The following is a 21,118-nucleotide window of genomic DNA, read 5'->3' on the forward strand; positions in this document are numbered from 1 at the left end:
TTTTTTTTTTTTTTTTTTTGTTACTGGAAGGAAGAAGTGGCTGGGGAGAGAGGGGGTCACAATAACTGTTCTTTATTACTAGGAGGTTATTGATTGTATGTTATTTTGATAATTCCTTATTTGTATCTTGACTACCTTTTCTATGTATAGTCAGAGTGAAGGGTTATGTAAACTGTATTTTCGATGTGTTTGTGATAATTTTGTAATGCTAGAAAAATTTATAAATGAAGTGAGGAAAAAAAAAATCTGCACAATAAAGTTTAATTAAATTCTGTCCAGCAAGCTTTGCGTGATAGTGTGGCAAAATCTGGCTGGACAGACATACAGACATTTTTTTCTGACGGGTTTTGGATCCTCCCGAATGCATGTATGAAATGTAAAGATATCATTGAAAAAGAGTGTGTTCTGACCAATATACAGACAAAAGCTTTTTATTTACAGTATATAGATGAGCTAGATCAGGGTTACTCAGCTCTGCAACCTTACATCTTAATTTTTTCACAACTTGACTATGCATTAGCAATATAATCCATTATAATGAATCATATTATATATAATCCACTTATGAATCACTTACAGGATCTACTTTTGACTCTGCTATGAACCGTGTCAACTCATGCAGAACCATCTTAATCTATGAATTTTCATGATTTAACTATAAAGGACCCATAACAGTTTTTAAAAGATTAATTTAACAAAATTAAAATCATCAACAAAAAAATCACTATGATTACAAAATAAAATCTTTAATGACACTAAAGATCACATAATAAAGAGTATGGTGCAAGTCATTCAGGGTTGATTTTTCCCTTAAAAGCTGAGTAAGTATTTCAGTATTAATACATAATTTACTGTAATTTAGTGTCATAAAACGTTTGCCTCTTTCAACTTTAATGACGCCACCTGATGTCCTATCAGATTTCCTTAGAAAAGGGTGTGTTACTTAAATAGCTTAAAATGAAAGTGCGCCAACTGAAAAAGTGAACTTTGGCACAACGCATGTTTACTTTCAGCATCTTCTTAGTGAGAAAATATTTATATATACATTTTAAGTAAGTAAGTATTTAGAATTTTTTATAGTAATAATGAGTAAAATTTCACAAAATTAGGAGTATGAATTTACTAGTTATTTAGTGAAACAGACAAAACGATAATGATAAACTGTCTTTCAGGGATGATCATTTGTGTGACTCTCCTTACTCTGTACAGCTTTATGAAATCTCAATCAGGTATGAAAAAAATACTCTATCTATCTATCTATCTATCTATCTATTTAGGTGCATAACTATCTATCTCACTCTCTCGCTCCTCTTTCTGCATGTGTGGGTTCTATGTGAATTCTAAGGTCATGTATTTCTATACGTTTAGTGGAGTATAAAAGTTGTCTGATTTTTGGTCATGAAGTTACAGTAAATAGCTGGTGTTCCTGCAAGCAGGTTAATTGTCTGGACATACATTTTTTAGGGGCTTTTTGACACTTGGTGAAATAATGCCAAGAGCAGTAAGCGAGCTCCTGCTCAAGATGACCTTAGCTTTACAAAATTATACTTAGAAAACAACACAGCAATTTACAAATAAATACTAACTAGAATGTATATTTACATTTTATATAAAAAATGGTGAAAGTTGCTCAAGTTTAAAGAGCACTGTAAAGCATTAAGCAAAATGATTCACAATTCTGAAGAAATCCTTTTTGTACTTTAACTTTGTTTTGCTACAGTCTTTGTCTAAATTTTCCAAAAGCCCCTTTGGGGAGGGACATTGAAAAATTTTTTTTTTTTAGCGTTAATAGTGCTGAAGGACTAGGTGAAAAGCTTTCTGTAAACTGAGATTATTATTTGATGTTTTATTTTAATGTATTATTTGGAAAAACAAATTGTGTGCAAGGTTGATGGCTGTCTTACAGAGTTACCTCTCTCTATTAATGTTCACTTTTACAGAGTGATTTATCTCTTGTCATGTTACCCTAGTGCTGTTTTTCTAACAATGGAAACCAGTAGACTCCTAATTCAGTGAGCTGGCTAATGGGATTAACATTTAGCCTGACACGCTTTTTTCCACTCTGCCATTCACATGCTGTGTACTTTACCCAGATAGCACATCACTGAAGGGCCAATGTTGGGTCAACGGCAGTGCATACATTGGGTCAATGTTGGCATCAGGGGTTGGCTCAATGTCATTTTGTCCAGTGACTCAACGTTTGCCCATTGGTGGGGCCAAAGATAGGTTGGCCCAATATTTGCACAACGTTGGTTCAGTAGAGAATGGCTAGGTTGTAAATTGGAAATTAAATTAGATTCCTTTCATCATTGCCAATAATAAGAAAACACAGTTATATCTCCACAAATGCATTTGCAAATGTGATAAAATGATTATAAACTAAGAAAATATATGTAACCATAGTGATGATAAACTACAAAATAAACACCTAGTACAACCATTTGTTCTCTCAGCAAGGTGGATGAAAATAAATGCATACAAAACATCTATTGCCTCAGACAGTTTATATAAAATTTAAATGTTTATATCAAGTGGCTCTGCATCTTTCTGATCATTTACCTTGTGTTGCGTGGGCGGAGCGGCGGCTTAAAACGCTACATGGTGTCAGAAGTGGGATGGAGAGTTACGAGTTGGAGCGCACTATCGAGGACCTAAAAAAGATCCAAGCAGGCCACCGAATAGCGAAGCAACTACTGGGGAAGAAAGAGCCTTTTCCTGACGGGGCTAGCGCGAGCAAACCAGGGCGAACGAAGCGGAGCGGCGAGATGAAGATCCTGGCACTGGATCTCGGGGCGGAGCCCTACGTTGACGCTGAGCAAACACCGGAGCAAGCCACAGTGAGTGGATGCACTCTCACGAGTTCTTTGTGGGGAATATCGAGGAGGACTGCATTTTGGGGTTAGACATTTTGGAGAAATGGGGTGCGGTGCTGAATTTAACTGACAGGACTCTGCGTGGTAACTTCGGGTTAGCCAGGTTGCTAGTGCCCAAACCACAGCTGCCTGTGTTAGTAGCACACACCCGCGGAACGGAACTTCCGGTAGTTGCGCCAGGTAAACATCCGGTAGCAGACCGAGCGGAAAGCCTACACGCTAACGCCGGCGCTTTATCCCGACGGCCGGGCAGCAAAGCGTGTGGTCGTTACTGCGAGCGAGTGGAGCGCCGTCGCGACATAGAATCCTCAACTCCGAACATTCTCCCCGTGCAGTCCTCCAGGCTCTCCGGCGGTGATCAGCCGTTCGAGCCGGCGTGCAGCCGAGTTACTGCATCGCCTAGAGCGCCAACCGTAGTCGGTTTGCCACGTGCCACAGCTAGACCATGATCAGCTAATTGCCGAGCAGGAAAAAGATCCAGTTCTGCATAGGGTGCTACGTTGGGTTAAAGCAGGCCTGAGACCAGAATTATACCGCAGTCGCTCATCTAGGGTGAGAGGTAAAAGCTCTTCGCTCCCAGTTTGCTCACCTAGCGTTGCACGAGGGGTTACTCTACCGTCGCTGGGAATGGCCGCGCGGCGCAGGCGAATGCTTTCAGCTGCTGTTACCAAGGGCTTTGCGGACATGTGTACTGGGTTTGGTGCATGGACATTCCGGTTCGGGACACTTCGGGGTGAATAAAACTCTGCGGTGGTTGCGCCCTCATTTCTACTGGCCGGGCTGTCATACCAACAGTAAAGTCTTTGTTCACCGATGCAACCTTTGCATGGCAAAGGGCACCTATGGAGCGTATGGGCGTGGACACACGCCGGTGAAACATTGAACTCTGCGGAGGCCGGACCGCCTCAGGACAATGTTTGCGCTCCTCCCTACCCCACAAAAGGCATTAAATACATGTCGGCAAGATTTGAGCCTCTTGTGCTGCTAGAAAAAAACAAACAGGAACAGTAGAGGTGGAAGATGTGATGGTTCTAAATATATAGGCTAATTTGAATAAAAAGAATATAAAATAATTACACATATACACTGTTCATAAAATAATTTTGGCCTAGTGGTTTAGGAACCTTTTCTATTGAATGTCCATAAATTATTATTCATGAGACCTTAAATAAGATTTTTTTTTTCTCCTTTTTAAATAGAGAGTTTAAAGGTGGTTGGTCCAGAAGCTCCTCTTGATGTTGTCACAGGTGAAGATCTGGTTCTGCCCTGTTTTATTAAACCCAACACCAGTGCTGTGGACATGACAGTAGAGTGGTTTAGACTAGATTTATCAGTGAACTCAGAAGTGCATCTCTATAAGGATCATGGAGACAAAAATGAAAAGCAGGCCCCATTCTACAGAGGAAGAACGTCACTGTTTAAAGAGGAGCTACAGAACGGCAACGCTTCACTTAAACTCTCAGCTGTCCGATTCTCTGATGAAGGAGAATATAAGTGTCTCATTGAGGACAAGTCCTGGTCTGATGATATCACTATTCGTGTCATTGTTGAGGGTAAGAGCTGTTTCTGCATTGAAGCTTTATATGAAGAAAAAAAGTACTGTATAATAGCATTGTTAATGGTTTGTACAAACATAAAAATCCATAAAACAGTGTTTTCCACAGTGTTGAAACGAGCTACACCACAGTCATGTGTTTTTAACCAATAATTTTACTGGTCTTTTTTTTTTTTTTTTTTTAAATAAACGAGTTTAGCCTCATCGAGTGTGGCAATAAGGCAACAGATACATGCATAGTAGCAAGGCTCACCTAACCTTCATTAATTTAAAGCTGAAGAAAACTGTAATTTCAAATATTTAGACAAAAACAGTAAGCAACTTGCCAGCATACCATGCATATGTATGATGCTTGAATTCAGCAATTTTTACCTGATACATTGATAACCACTTATGAATCTCATTTATTTGTTCAAAACAACCATTAAAATATCCAAAGAGCCGTCACCTCCTTCTCCCTGATACTTACTTTATTCCTAGTGTCCCATGCAGTTTTATGTCCTTTAGTAATCCATGAAGTCATAGTGGTGGAATAAGAGTAGCATGGAGATGGTGGATGCATCCAGTTGGTGCATCTACATCTGGGAAAAGCACCACTCCCCTCTCCCTCTCCCACTCTGCATTTGAGATGAGGACAGTATTGACCACAGCCAAAAGGTCCTTCAGTCCATTTAGGACAAATGTTCCCCGATTGTCCCTATTTTCTCTATATGTCTGAATGATACACACCATTTATTTTTAACTGCTAGAAGAGTCTTTCTGACTTTTCCAAACAGTGCCCCAGGGTTGTTTAGCCAATATTGCTGATAAAGAACTTTTAAGTTAGCTTGTTGTATTTCATTTGGTCTTTTCCTTATGTTATATACAGTACATTTCTTTAGATTTCTTGCCAGGCTTTCAAAAAACATCTTTTGGTCCAAAGTTCTATCACTTGATTGTGCTGTATGTAAGGGTACACCTTGCAAAAAGTTCTTTTGAATTACCCTCTGGCTGAGTTGGCTCTGATGCTCTGACAGTGCCTTAAACATTCTTCTAACAGGAGGCTTTATGTGCTATTATGATTCAGCAGTGTCATTTTTGGAGCTCGAGAGACATTTCTGAAAGTAATGCATCATACATGAGTCCTTAATTGTTCACTTAACCATGTGTTGACAGCATTTTGGCTAGTTCTATATAGCTTTCATAGTTTGCACTTTCACATGTGTTATTCTTTGCTGCTTATGTAAAATGTTTATAGATGGCAGGGTGAATTTCAACATACAGCTTCGACAGTGTTAAAAATGGATGTTACATACCTGTTGTCCAGGACCTGACCGATTTTGCACAACTGGATGTTGCAGAGCAGTGTCACATAATTATTTTTGGAAAACGGGTCTGACTGCCACTACGTTCTGGCTGCAAAGTATGACAGATGCACTGTCACATGTATGTCCAGTGTCTTCCACAGGTCTAATATATACTTGCGGTGGTACCCAGCAGAGTGAGCTGGCATTACCTACCAGCACAAAAGTGGTCTACTACATACAACAAACAATACATATGACCTTTACCACAATATTCTTATTTATTTAATATTATTATTAATTTCACATTTAAGAGCCATCTCCATCTAACCTTGTGAAGAATAAGACATGGTAAAAATCAAGAACTAAACACTCTTTTGTGTATAAAAATGGCACTGTTTGGGAGGAGAAAGTCAGGGTAACAGGTACCTGTTTAAAACATTTTATCTATTTTATCTATCCTTAAACATATACTTTGTCAGCACAATCTAGGCAATATGAGGAATTGAATTTTATTTCATTTAAACCAATTATATGCTATAGTATAGCTCAGTATTTTTGACTGAACCAAAAATAAAAATAGCACAGATCCATAAGATCCTAATTTTTTATGGTTGTTTTAGGTTGTTTTAGGCTGTTTTTGTGTTATACATTTTTGTGACGTCATTTCTATATTCCAAGTGGCATTAAAATGTACATGTTTGAAAAGTAATGATAACTTTGGTTTTACATGACACATCAAAAAACCCAAATGCACAGTGTGGTGTCTGAAACCTCCCCATCAACACGTACCAGCAGGACTTCTGTATAAGGTTTTTTTATTTGTTTGTTTGTTTGTTTGTTTGTTTTTTAAATCTACTTTTTTTACTTTATTTTTTGGTACACAATGAACTGTAGTCTCATGACTTTATATTCTGTTGTATATGGTTAACATGCTACATGAGAGTAGAGAATCCTCCCCATGATACCCTGACTTTCTCCTCCCTGTCACCTGAACTAAGTGTCAAACATGACGTTTGTCAATTTCTGATTCACTATCACCTCCCCAGTGTGAAATAAAGACAATTAAGGTAAATTTTATAAGTCCTCTTTATTTTCTGTGAGTGCAAATACAGTATCTTGATCTTCACTGGGTAGATGGTGGTCTTCCAGCAAACCTCCCTGCACTCCTTAGCCAGCTCGGAGTACTTGGCCTTCTTGCGCTCGAAGGCGGCCTCAATCTCCCCTTCAGATGGGACGGTCAGCTCAATGAGGTGCACCGATCTTGCTTTGGTGGACCACACCCCAATATCAGGGTGGAGAGATGTAGTTGTTATATCCGTGGGGAACCGCAGCTGTTTATTGGGGTCAACCCTCATGTTCCACTCTTGGCCGGGGGAAAAAGGCCTCGACATCTCTCTTGGCCTGGTGTAACTTTGTCCCCCCCCCTTCCGTGACGAAGCTGGTGCAGTCCTCTGATAGTGGTGGTCCTGTGCTGCCCTGTCGGCGCCCCTCCAGCACCTCAGCCAGTTTCCTCAGGACCTGGTCGTGGCGCCATCTGTAGCACCCCTGGGAAAGTGCGATCTTGCAGCCTGACAAGATTTGTTGGAGACTTGCGTTGGGCGCGTTGCAGAGTGCGCAGCTTTCCTCATTCCCAAACCACTGGTTGAGGTTGCGAGGACAGGGAAGCGTGTCTGCTCCACAGATCCGACCAACTGATTTTCCGGCTGGCGACTCCCTCCCAGGTCGCCCAGCCTCCTTGTCGGCCCTGCGACACGGCCTTGATCTTATAGCGCTCTTCCTCTGTCCTCGACACCTCTGCCACCACCATCTCCTTCCTCTCCTTGCAGTTAGCCTTGGACAAGAATCGTGGCGCTTCTCCCCATCCTAGCCCTGCTCTTCCGACCTGGACTCTGCCCATGATCTCCTGGTGTTGCAGCCTGCTGACGGCTTGGTCAACCTCCGCTTGGGCATTCCACTTCCGGCCAGTGAAAACCATGGCGTTGGCATTCCTCACTGACTGGTCGGTGGATTCCCCTAGCTCAAGCACCAGCCTGGGCTTTTTTTGCTTGTAACCCAGACTGATGGACAGCTGTGGGAGCTGTAGTGTGTTCTTCCCAAAGAAGCCCGTTTCGGAAAGGCACCGTGGCAATCCCAGCCATTTTCGGATGAACGAGTTGGCTTTTGCATCCATCTTACTCATGGTGGATAAGGGGATCTCGCTCATTTTCAGGGGCCACATCACCAAGAGTGTGAACTGATAGCACCAAACCTTGTTATTCCCGGGGAGTTGGCTCCGATCAATCTTTCGCAGGCCATCCATGAGTTGTTTCATGACGGACCTCCTCATGTGCTTGTCTGACAGATCCCCCGACAGTAAAGATGGTGTTGTCATTTCTGATTCCCCTTCTGAGTGACAGGCTACGAGATTTGGAAGATTTGATCTTCATTCTGGCCCATGACATCAACTCGTCCACCCTTCCCAGCAGCCGGGATGTACATGCTGCTGTTTGAAGGAGGCTGGTTACATCATCCATGTAGCTCCTCACTGGGTGTAACCTCTGACCAGATGGTAATTTGATTCCTGCAACCACTTGTCTTGCTCCGATGAGGATTACCTACAGCATCACTAACCCAACACCATGCTTCACAGTACCCAGGGTGAACGTTTCTATATATGCTGCATTCTTTTTCTTCCAAACATACTGCTGATTCATAGACCCAAAAAGTTCAGGTTTTGTTTTATCAGTCCATAGAAGAGAATCCCCAAAAATATATATTTTTTATATGGTTTTTAGCATATTTGAGGCAACTTTTCTTTTGTTTTAAGGTCAGTAGCGGGATACGTCTTGGGGTAACCTTTAGTGTTCAGTATGCGCCTTACAGTGCAGAGTGAAACTTCAGTGTCTGCTCCCATCAAATCTTTCAGAGGTCCTTTGCAATCATTTGAGGGTTTTTCAACAGTTGCCTCCTCAGAAATCTGGTAGCAGCAGGTGATAGCTTCCTTCTTCTGCCACGTCCAGGTAGTATAGTCAATGTTCCTTTAACTTTGAACTTGTGAAATAGGCTTCATATTTTATTTCTTGGCTAATTTAATACCTTTGATATTATTTTTATATCCCAGTTAAACATCTCCATCAACAATTCTCTAAAAAGTCTAGATATTTGTTCTAAATTAAGTACAGCTGAGGCATTAAACGTCATTTTGACCCCATTCAGTGTCTCAAAAAATTATTTAAATATTTTTTTTGCTTCATAGTCAGTGAAGCAATTTTTTTATATATATAAATATATTTAAAAAAAAAAAAAAAAAAAAAAATATATATATATATATATATATATATATATATATATATATATATATATATATATATATATATATATATCTTTTATACATAAACTTGGGTAACAATTTTGATTATCACAATTTTCTGTAGGTTTAAATTGCTGGAGTCAAATTGTCCCCAAGGATAAAAGATGTTAGAAAATTTGAAGATAACAGGAGGGTTAATCTGTGCCTGAAACAACATCTGATTTATAAATAAGTGCTCTAATGAGGGATTTTATTCTGGGGGTTAAATAGTTCTGAAACTGCATAATGATTAAAATGGGCCATTTGTGTTGAATTTGGAGAAATCACTTGTTAAGTTAGCTGTGTTGAGCTATTTAAATTGCTTTTGTTTTACTGATCTATTACAAACAGCTGCAAGTTAGGAATTTTGGCCCAAAAACTATATATACAGGAGAGGCACAGAATCCAAGTTGCCTGAGGTTCATTTTCACAATCAGTGGTGGTTTGGGGAGCCATGTTACAGTATCTGCTGATGTTGGTCCACTGTGTTTTATCAGGCGCAAGGTTCATCCTCTCAAGAAGTTTTAGAGCAGTTTATGCTTCCCTTTGCTGACCACCTTTATGGAGATGCTGATTTTCCAGTCGTACTTGGCACCTGTCCACACTGCTGAAAGTACTGTACTAATACCTGTTTTAAGGACCATTGGATTTGTGTGTTTGATTGGCATGCAAACTTGCCAAACCTAAACCCCATAGAGAATCTGTGGCGTATTGTGAGGTGGTTGCTAAAATGTAAAGGATGTACTCACTTTTGTGTGTACTGTGTGTATAGGAAAAACTATAAATATATAGGGGGGAAAAATACTACTTCCTGGTTATAATAATGCAATTAACACAATTCCTGTTATTTCAGAAGTCTCTTTAGTTGTTTTCTTTGGTGATGCAGGCCAATGATTTGACCTTTATAAAATACCGTAATATCAAGGGATATGTTTTCTGGCATGGTTCTTTTATGAATAAGGAGCTACTTACTGTGTCATTCAGGGTTAAAAGAATTGTTGCCAGATGAAAAATTTCCATATTAACATAATCACTGTATTAATTATTCAGTAAAAGGATCTTACATTTTTGCTTATTCAACTCCAAATGGGGACTTTTTTGGACAAACAGTGCATTTTACGGTCATAAGCTTTATATGATTTCACCATATTTAAATTAATACTTTTACTTTTTCATTCATTATTATAGCTCAGGGAAGCAACCCGGTCATCAGGATGGAGAGTTATGATAATTCAGGAGGGATTAATCTAGTGTGTGAGTCCAGAGGCTGGAACCCTGAACCTGAGGTTCTGTGGCTGAACAGTGAAGGAGACACTCTGCCTGCTGAAGACACACAGATACACAGGGACACTGAGGGCTTCAATGTGAAACGTCAAATCACTGTTCATGATTATAGTGACCCCAACAGATTTTTTTGCACACTTCTACAAAAACATCATATGATGAAGATAGAGTTCATAATAGATAGTAAGTGTCTTAGCAAGTATTTTTTAAATATTGTATTAATTGTAATAATTATAGATAAGATTACAAAATATGATTAACACATTATTTGCATCAGGATTTATACATAATTTTGCTACAGTTCTCTCTGTAAGATTGTGCTTTATAGGCATCAGTAATTCCTGCATAGTTCCCTGAAAATATCTGTAAAAAGCTTGATTTCATTTTAGGCAAAGTCTTTGAGGCCTGGAAGTGGAATGTCGGCATTTTGGTTTCAGCATGTGTTATAACTGTCATAGTGATAGTAACTGCAGCAATCTGGTGCAAGCAAGGTAATCTTAATTTTTTTTAATAACATGTCTAGCACATTTAAACACTCACCTTAACTCAGTAAGAGCTGTAAATCAGCTGATTATTTGAATTATGTGTCTTAGAGCACAGAAAACATAAATATATGTAATACTGTACTGTGGGTTCTTGAGAACCAGGGCTTTGGTCAGTCCACAGTAGTCCAGTTGTCTGTGCTCTCTGTAAGGAGGAATGTTTAATTCAGTCCTGTCTTACCTCAATCTCCTTACAAATAAACCTCCACTAAGTTAAGTTCAGCCTTTATTGGTCACATGGACATCATTGCACAGTGTTGTGATGGGTCATTCATGAATGATTCCTTCTTTTTGAACGAATCTTTAACGTGACTCAGAAGAACAAGTAGTCTCGGAAAGTGATTAGTTCATTTTCTACTGGGCGCGCATGCGCACATCATCGCAAAACCTCCATAGTTTATGTACAGGAAACAGAATTGAGGGACTCTTCTACTCCGAGTCATTCATTTTTTTTTTTTTTTGTCACGTGATTCTCATAGATGTTATGCTGTGCAATACACAGGAAACAAAATTTACCGATTCTTTCTCAATGACTCTTCTACTTTGTTATTTTGTCAAGTGACTTCCATAGACGCTATGCGGTGCAGTAGATTCAAAAGAACAAACGACTCAGACTGGAAGATATGAGAGGAGAGCTACTCATTCTGTTTATTATATGTCCTTAGCTGCATTGTAATGTTTTCATTACTGGAACTATAGCCAAAATTTATGTATGTAGAGGAATTTGGAGCCTTTTATTGAAAATGCAAAATTTTATTTAATTTCTGATCAAAAGAACGAAAAGAACTAAATAACTCAAAAAAGGATTCGTTAATTTTGATAAACGAGATTTAAAGAACTGAGTCACAAAAATGATTCAAACTTCCCATCACTAGCACAGTGAAGTTATTTTCTTCACATTTCCCAGCTTATTAGGAAGTTGGGATCAGAATGCAGGGTCAGCTATGATAGTGTCCCAGGAGCAGACAGGGTAAAGGGTCTGGCTCATGGTCCCAACAGCATTAATTAAACTAAATATATGGGAATAAATTAATTTAACATTAATTAAATTAAATATGGCACAGGGTACAAAAAGCATTAAAAATTTGGTTCCAAGGCCAGGACACTCAACAGGACACTTTAATCCTATTGAGAACTTGTGGTCAATCTTTAAGAGAAGGGTAGACAAACAAACAAAAAAACACAAATTCAGAAAAACTCTAAGCATTGATTATGCAAGAATGGGCTGCCATTAGTTAGCATGTTGCCCAGAAGTTGATGCATGCATGATGACATTTATACATATTTTTTTTTGCATAAACAGAATGTAATTGTCAGTAGACGTTTTTGACACTTATAAATGCTTGTAATTATATTTCAGTATACAATAGTAACATTTGACAAAAAGATTTAAAATCACTGAAGCAGCAGACTTTGTGAACCAGCTGAATATACAAGGAATTTGAGCAAGGAGAATGGTTTGTGTTACTTGCTATAAGAAGGATGATGGTGAATGAGCTATACTATATTAGTTATTAGTAGCTATGAATAGAAAAGAACAGAATAGTAGAAAATAGGGCCAGGGGTAGCTCAGTGGATAAGGCAATGGACTACAGTTCGGAAGATCCCATGTTCAAACCCCACAACCACCAAGTTGCCACTGTTGGGCCTTTGAGCAAGGCCCTTAACCCTCAACTGCTTAGATGTGTAATGAGATAAAAATGTTAGTTGCTCTGGATAAGAGCGTCTGCCCAATGCCTAAATGTAAATAGACTAGAATAGAGCGCTGAACATTGGTACAATTACTTGATTTGCCACAAGCTGTTAGTCTGGATGGAAACATGCCTGGCTCAATGTAGTTAACAATATTAACATAACTCTGCTTTGTCCCTGCATACTTACTTAACTATTAGGATATAGTATTTTAAGTAACTACAGTACTGTACATTCATTTATGTAGGTAGTACTGTGTCTATATGCACATAATTGATAATATTTTGTCATAATCTGGTAGTGGATTTTGCTGGGTTAACACCAACACTGACTCCGTATTGTGATTGTGTTCTTAATTAGTATTGTTCTAATGTTGTTAAATAAAAATACATAAATACTGTAAATTAATAAATTTGTTTTATCCTCAGACATTCTGAAACAGAAGCACAATACAGGTAAGAATTAAGTTTTTTTGTCTTAAAAAATCATGTGTAATTTATGCAGATGGGGACGGAAATGACATTTCGTTTACTTAAGCGAATGCTTCAAAATAATAGGCAGCTCTGGTCATGTACATAGATTTAAAAAGTAGAAGGCTTCTGGAAGGAAATCAAAATCGGTAGTACCAAATTAGAGAAATTGAAAAATTAAGGTGTATACAGTATGCAGATGTGATACTGTATGTAATCCAAAATATTATTTAAAATATCTACTATATCACTATAACTCAAATTTTAGGCAGTCAAAATTTTTAAAAAGAAGAAGCTTTGTAACCATCCATTGCATTTTATTAATTATAAGCATAATTATAATTGCATCTTATTAAATATAACCCCTTTGGGTTTTGATTACTTTATTGTATATTATGTGTATTGGGGTCAGGGGTAGCTCAGTGGTTAAGGCATTCGACTACGGTTCGGAAGATTCCAGGTTCAAACCCCACAACCACCAAGTTGCCACTGTTGGGCCCTTGAGCAAGGCCCTTAACCCTCACCTGCTCAGATGTATAATGGGATAAAAATGTAAGTCGCTCTGGATAAGAGCGTCTGCCCAATGCCTAAATGTATTGTTGTGCTTGGTTATTTTTATGGTGTTGTACTGTTTTTTTTTTGTTTTGTTTTTTGTCTGGTTTTATTTTGTTATTGTGGTTTTGTTGTTAATTAGTATTATTCTAATGTAGTGGCTGCCTTTTAATGTACTGTAACCTGCAAAGGGACTGCAGATGAAAATTAGATCTGGTACAGTATGTCAAATGACATTGTTTAATATTGTACCTAGTGCCTTACAAAAAAAAAAAGGAAATAAAAATCTGTTTTATCCTCAGAGCTTCAGAAGCAATACACAGGTGAGAATTAAGTTTTTTTTTATTTTAAAATCAATTAACTAATTTGACTGATTCATTAGGAAATATTACTCTGATCCATTGTACTCACAAAGTCCACTGGGAGTTAGTTAGACCGATTGGGGATCTTTGACTTAAAGACACAATTGGACTTGTAGATAGTTCACAAGAAGGTGGGGATGGGGGAAAAATTATATCTCATTTATTTAAATAAATAGTACAAAATAATGTTTTTTTCAAAATAATAGGCAGCTTAGGCCATGTATATAGATTTAAAAACCATAAGGTGGTTACAACTGGGGTGAAGACAAAATTAGCAGAACCTGATTATAGTAAGGACAAATGATGGTGTGTACAGTAAATTTTGATGTAAATCTTAAAATTGGGTAATGAAAACGCCATCCATGCATCAAAGAACCTCTGTAGTCTAGGGACCTTGAAAACCAGTGGTGACCATTGTACTCATTTCATTTTCACAACCATGGTAGAACCTCCTACTGCATCAACATTTATGTTCACACACTATGGGCAATTTGTAAATGGCAATTATCCTAATCTGCATGTTTTTGGATTGTGGGAGGAATCCAGAGTACCCGGAGGAAACCCACCAAGTATGGGGAGAACATGCAAACTCCATGTACACCTACCCCGAGGTGGGAATCGGACCCTTGAGGTCAAGGGTGATAGTGATTACCACTTAGCCCCTGCGCTGCATATAAAAACTATTATGTAAAAATGTTTGAATATATAAATAATTATTTGAAAACAAATTATATAATTGAAGTATATATATAATAATATATATTCAGTATTTGTTTTAATATTTGTCTATTTTTAAGAGGAAAAACTTAATTTATGACAATAAACTTACAGTATCAGTATTTTAAAAATACATCCAAATACAGTACAATTTTTCCTTTCTGTTTTTGGTCATCATATCTAAATAGTAATTATTTTTATTACATTTGTCAGGTTTCATAAAGAAATTGCTTACAGGTAAGAACAAGTTTACCTTTTTGTCTACAGTACAAATAAATCAGATTTTAACTAATGTATTAAAATCTGTGCGAGTGTTTGTGTTCGTGCATGTGTATGTGTGTGTGAGACCATCTGCGTGTAGAGAAAAGTTTTTTTTGTATGAGCATGTGCGTTTGTGTACTTTACTGTTTGTGCGTGCGTGTGCGTGTGTGTGTGTGTGTGTGTGTGTGTGTTAAGCCCAGGGGTAGCTCAGTGGTTAAGGCATTGGACTACGGTTCGGAAGATCCCAGGTTCAAACCCCACAACCACCAAGTTGCCACTGTTGGGCCCTTGAGCAAGGTCCTTAACCCTCAACTGCTTAGATGTGTAATGAGATAAAAATGTAAGTTGCTCTGGATAAGAGCGTCTGCCCAATGACTAAATGTAAATGTAAGCCCAGGTCTAGGTTGGGCCGAAACTGGAAAGAAAAGAAGAAGATGAAAAGGGGGTGAAACCAATAGTGTGTTTGCTTAGTGTTGATTTAGTCAGTGATGGGTTGTTTATGAACTATTCATTTGAACGAGACTTTAACATCTCTCAGAAGAACTAATTGTCTCAGAGTGTGAGCATTTGCAAAGCATTGCAAAACCTCCATGGGTTATGTACAGGAAACAGAAATAATTATTTACCTCTCAAGTCTTTTGGTCCGAATCGTTCATTCTTTTGTCACTTGGCTCCCATAGATGCTATGCAGTACAATAGATTCAGACTGAAAAACTCATTAGAAGAAACGCTCTATTAGAGTGGGACAAGAGAGCGAACGATTCAGACCAGAAGATATGAGAGGTGTCCATATATGGGCCTAATATGTCCATAGCTGCATTGTAATTTTTCATTACTGGAACTATAGCCAAAATTTGTGTATGTACTGTAGACGTGCTGGAGGTCTCTTTATTAAAAATGTTACATTTTATTTTATTTCTGATCAAAAGAGCAAAATTAACTAAATGACTCAAAAGAGGTTCGTTCATTTTGATAAATGAGATTCAAAGAACGAGTCACTAAAATGATTCAAACTTCCCATCACTAGTAGTAGTACTGTAGTCTGAAGGGCTTAAGTAGGCCTCTGATTTTTATGTTTGACCAACAGTCAAGTAGGGGGTGAGATCAAGAAAGCACAGAGTACAAAAATAAATACAATATCATAACAGAGAGAGAGAGAGAGAGAGAAAGAGAGAGAGATTGTGTGTGTGTTTGCGTATGAAGGGATATATATATAAGGAGAGAGAGAGAGTGCACACTTTTGCACATAATAATGTTTTTATTTTTGTTCAATTTATGGCAAAAGAAGTATCTATGCATCAGTGTTTGATGAAAATATTGTGCATTATATATATAAAATGCACAATATTTTTAGCAAAAATATTTTTATTTCCTTTGCCATAAATTGAACAAAAATAAAAACATTATTACAGTACTGTGCAAAAGTTTGGGCACTCTAAAGCTATGTTTTCACTGTCAGTTAAATGTGACCCATATCCGATTTTTTGCTCATATGTGACACATATCGGATATGTTCTATGTCCATGTAAACAGGGAAAAAAAATGCATGCATTCCGATATTTCGAGATCAGTTTTAGGCCACCTTCATATGTGGAAATAAATCAGATATAAATCAGATATGTGCTAATATGACTGTCGTGTAAACAGACAGATAGGATTTCCTTAGGCAATGTGTTCTGTACGTCATTAAAACTGCGACTTCTTCACGGCTTATTGACGTAATGTTATGTTTCGCGAACTTTGCATATATCGCAGAGCTAACGTCAAGCATATTTCGCCTTTGTCCATCTTGGCTAGTGAGTAGAGCAAGAACCTCCCTTTAAGTATGCGCAATGTTTCAGATGGTATGGCAAGTGTAAACACTTGAATCTGATATGAGTGATAGTTGAAAGAATGTGTAAACAGACGGTCAAAAAAATCTGATATAGGCAACAAATCAGGATTGGGCATCGAGATCTGCAGTGTAAACGAGGCTCAAGAGTTTCAGAGACACCTTAATTAGCTCGTTAGATCTGATGCATGGCAACAGCTGTCATTAGTAAATGCCAATTTCAAAGCTTTACAAATACATGTACTCTGACTCTTTAAACCTTGTGCACACACTTGCGGACACCCAACAACCATGGGTTCCTCTAAGCAGCTGTGTAAGACTGTGAAAATGAAAGTTATTGATGCCCACAATGCAGGAGAAGATAGCAAAGAATTGTCAGCTTGCAGTTTCCACAGTGAGAAATGTATTTAAGGGATGGCAGCTCAGGGGGAACTGTAGAGGTCAAGATGAGATCTGGAAAACCATGAATTGCTCGTACAGTGGCTTCCAAAAGTATTCGGCCCCCTTGAACTTTTACACATTTTTTCACATTACAGCCACAAACATGAATCAATTTTATTGGAATTCCACATGAAAGACCAATACAAAGTGGTGTACACGTGAGAGGTGGAACGAAAATTATACATGATTCCAAACATTTTTTTACAAATAAATAACTGCAAAGTGGGGTGTGTGTAATTATTTAGCCCCCTTTGGTCTGAGTGCAGTCAGTTGCCCATAGACATTGCCTGATGAGTGCTAATGACTAAATAGAGTGCACCTGTGTGTAATCTAATGTCAGTACAAATACAGCTGCTCTGTGACAGCCTCAGAGATTGTCTAAGAGAATATTGGGAGCAACAACACCATGAAGTCCAAAGAACACCCCAGACAGGTCAGGGATAAAGTTATTGAGAAATTTAAAGCAGGCTTAGGCTACAAAAAGATTTCCAAAGCCTTGAACATCCCACAGAGCACTGTTTAAGTGATCATTCAGAAATGGAAGGAGTATGGCACAACTGTAAACCTACAAAGACAAGGCCATCCACCTAAACTCACAGGCCGAACAAGGAGAGTGCTGATCAGAAATGCATCCAAAAGGCCCATGGTAACTCTGGACGAGCTGCAGAGATCTACAGCTCAGGTGGGGGAATCTGTCCATAGGACAACTATTAGTCGTGCACTGCACAAAAGTTGGCCTTCATGGAAGAGTGGCAAGAAGAAAGCCCTTGTTAACAGAAAACTATAAGAAGTCCCGTTTGCAGTTTGCCACATGTGGGGGACACAGCAAACATGTGGAAGAAGGTGCTCTGGTCAGATGAGACTAAAATGGAACTTTTTGGCCAAAATGCAAAACGCTATGTGTGGCGGAAACTAACACTGCACATCACTCTGAACACACCATCCCCACTGTCAAATATGGTGGTGGCAGCATCATGCTCTGGGGGTGCTTCTCTTCAGCAGGGACAGGGAAGCTGGTCAGAGTTGATAGCAAGATGGATGAAGCCAAATACAGGGCAATCTTGGAAGAAAACCTCTTGGAGTCTGCAAAAGACTTGAGACTGGGGCAGAGGTTCACCTTTCAGCAGGACAACGACCCTAAACATAAAACCAGGGCAAGAATGGAATGGTTTAAAACAAAACATATTCATGTATTAGAATGGCCCAGATCTAAATCCAATAGAGAATCTGTGGCAAGATCTGAAAACTGCTGTTCACAAACGCTGTCCATCTAATCTGACTGAGCTGGAGCTGTTTTGCAAAGAAGAATGGGCAAGGATTTTAGTCTCTAGATGTGCAAAGCTGGTAGAGACGTACCCTAAAAGACTGGCAGCTGTAATTGCAGCAAAAGGTGGTTCTACAAAGTATTGACTCAGGGGGCTGAATAATTATGCACACCCCTCTTTTCAGTTATTTATTTGTAAAAATATTTGAAATTATGTATGATTTTTCGTTCCACTTCTCACGTGTACACCACTTTGTATTGGTCTTTCACATGAAATTCCAATAAAATTGATTCATGTTTGTGGCTGTAATGTGACAAAATGTGGAAAAGTTCAAGGGGACCGAATACTTTTGCAAGCCACTGTATGCTGGTCAGAAAGAAAACTCAAAAACCCCATTTGACTGCAAAAAACCTGTAGGAAGATTTAACAGACTCAGGAGTGGTGGTAGTTCCACAAGACCTTAATGGAAAAGTCAGCAGAAGAAAACCTTACCTCCGTCCCCATCATAAAATACAATATCAGAAGTATGCAGCGGAACATCTACAGAAGCCTGATGCATTTTGGAAACAAGTGCTGTGATCTGATGAAGTTAAAATAGAACCCTTTGGCCACAAAGGAAAAGGTGTCTTTGGAGAAAAAAAGGAGCAGCATTTCATTAAAAAAAATGCCTTGCCAACTAGTAAGCATGGGGGTTGATCTACAGTCTTATGCTTTGCAGCCAGTTGCACAGGAAACATTGCATGGGTGAAGGGAAGAATGGATTCCACTAAATACCAGCAAATTCTGGAAGCAAATATCACACCATCCATAAAAAAGCCAAAACTGAAAAGAGGATGGTTTCTACAACAGGAAAATGATCCTAAACGCAAGCTGGAATGACCATCACAGTCTCCTGATTTAAACATCAGTGCAAATTTGTGGGTAAATCTTGAAAGAGCTGTGCATGCAAGATGACCAAAGAATATTACAGAACTAGAAGCCTTTTGCGAGGAAGAATGGAAGAAAATCCCAAGTACAAGAATTGAGAGACTTTTAGCTGGCTATAAAAAGCGTTTGCAAGTTGTGATATGAGGAGGTGTTACTAAGCACTGATTATGTGCGGTGCCCAAACTTTTGCAAAGTGCCACAATAATGATAAGTGACAAAATAAATGACTATGAAATAATGTTAGCTGAAAATATTGTGCATTTTTTTATTTTAAAGACTGTTACCGTCTTTTCAATTTAAAAAAAACACTTACTGTAAATCTGTTATTTATCAATAAATTTTTGCATTGTATATACAGTATAGGTTTACTTCTTACATTTTTCCATGCATTTTTCCATGCAATGCCTAAAGGTACTGTAACATGTGTGCATACACAAACACACACACACACACACACACACACACAGTTTCTTTGAGAGTTTCTTTGTATAAATAATTTGGTGTATGTGTGTTTTCTCTAGTGGATGTGACTCTGGATCCTGATACAGCTCATCCTGATCTCAGAATATCCCCTGATGGAAAACAAATGATACTTGGAGAGACACAACCAGATCTCACTGATACACCTGAGCGGTTTACTTTAAATCCCAGTGTTGTGGGAAAGCAGAGTTTCTCCTTAGGAAAATTTTATTATGAGGTGCAGGTCAGAGAGAACTCTAACTGGATGTTAGGAGTGATGAGAGAGAGTGTTAACAGGAAGGAGAACATTTCATTAAAACCTCATGATGGACTCTGGACTGTGGGATTGTGGGCGAAAAAGTACTGTGCTAATGCTGGTCCTGATGTCCCCCTCACACTGAAAGAAAATTTGGAGAAGTTGGGGGTGTTTGTGGATTATGAGGAGGGTCTGGTTGCCTTTTATGATGTGGAGTCCAGATCTCATATATACTCTTTCACTGGTCAGTCTTTCACTGAGAAACTCTATCCATACTTCTGTACTTGGGACCATAATCACCTGAGCATCACTGCTGTTACTGAATAAACATCTGATTTATAGTTCATAACATGGTCTAATAACCTGTATTCTTTACAGCTGGCTATAATAATCACTTACTTAATAAAACCAAAATAATCTGTGTAAAATATGATTAGTGACTAATTGTTATTGCTGGATTATTCAGTGTTTGTGTTGATAATCTGATTTCTCTTAAAAACTCTAAAAGAATGTAGAGACCTTATGAAGTTGAGTCAGGCGTTTTCAGCTCTGTCACTTGAGTTCAATTTATAGCTTTAACTAACCTTTCTCCATCGCTAGGAATCACCATTTTTATAGGGTGAAGCTTTGACTATGTGTGAGTGGCAGGTATATAATTGTTAACGAGGAGATTTTACAGTTTAAAATATTGTTTAATGCTGTTTGTTTTCTCTGGAACATCATGTTATTTTTTTGTATTTGAATAAATTTTTTATTTGTACATCATGGTAATACAGTACATGTACATTTAAAGTAATTAATTGTTATTAGGGTATTTTTTCATATGTGCTATAATCAATTAAAACATCTTAATGTATCATTATTTTGTGCAAATGAACAAAGTCTCAGCGATTAAATTTCTGGAATATTTATTCAATCAGAATATTAACAGTGTGTATTCATGTGTTTGCATTAGCAGTGATCCACACATACTAATGATGGCTGCAACATGAGTTTAATTTGATCAGGTTACAGCTG

The 21,118-nt window shown here is 38.2% G+C and overlaps 1 protein-coding gene across 1 annotated transcript; it reads left to right on the forward strand.

Annotated features, from left to right (window-relative positions):
- Positions 1–2,615: 2,615 nt before the first annotated feature.
- On the forward strand, positions 2,616–21,029 carry LOC128520749 (butyrophilin subfamily 2 member A2-like). Its single transcript, XM_053495124.1, has 8 exons — positions 2,616–2,859; positions 4,073–4,426; positions 10,231–10,509; positions 10,716–10,817; positions 12,989–13,015; positions 13,885–13,905; positions 14,875–14,898; positions 19,908–21,029. The coding sequence occupies exons 1-8, from the start codon at positions 2,616–2,618 to the stop codon at positions 20,426–20,428; spliced, it is 1,572 nt and encodes a 523-aa protein (XP_053351099.1). The 3' UTR covers positions 20,429–21,029.
- Positions 21,030–21,118: the final 89 nt, after the last annotated feature.

This window comes from Clarias gariepinus, chromosome 1 (assembly GCF_024256425.1).
Source record: "Clarias gariepinus isolate MV-2021 ecotype Netherlands chromosome 1, CGAR_prim_01v2, whole genome shotgun sequence".
NCBI classification, from domain to species: domain Eukaryota; kingdom Metazoa; phylum Chordata; class Actinopteri; order Siluriformes; family Clariidae; genus Clarias; species Clarias gariepinus.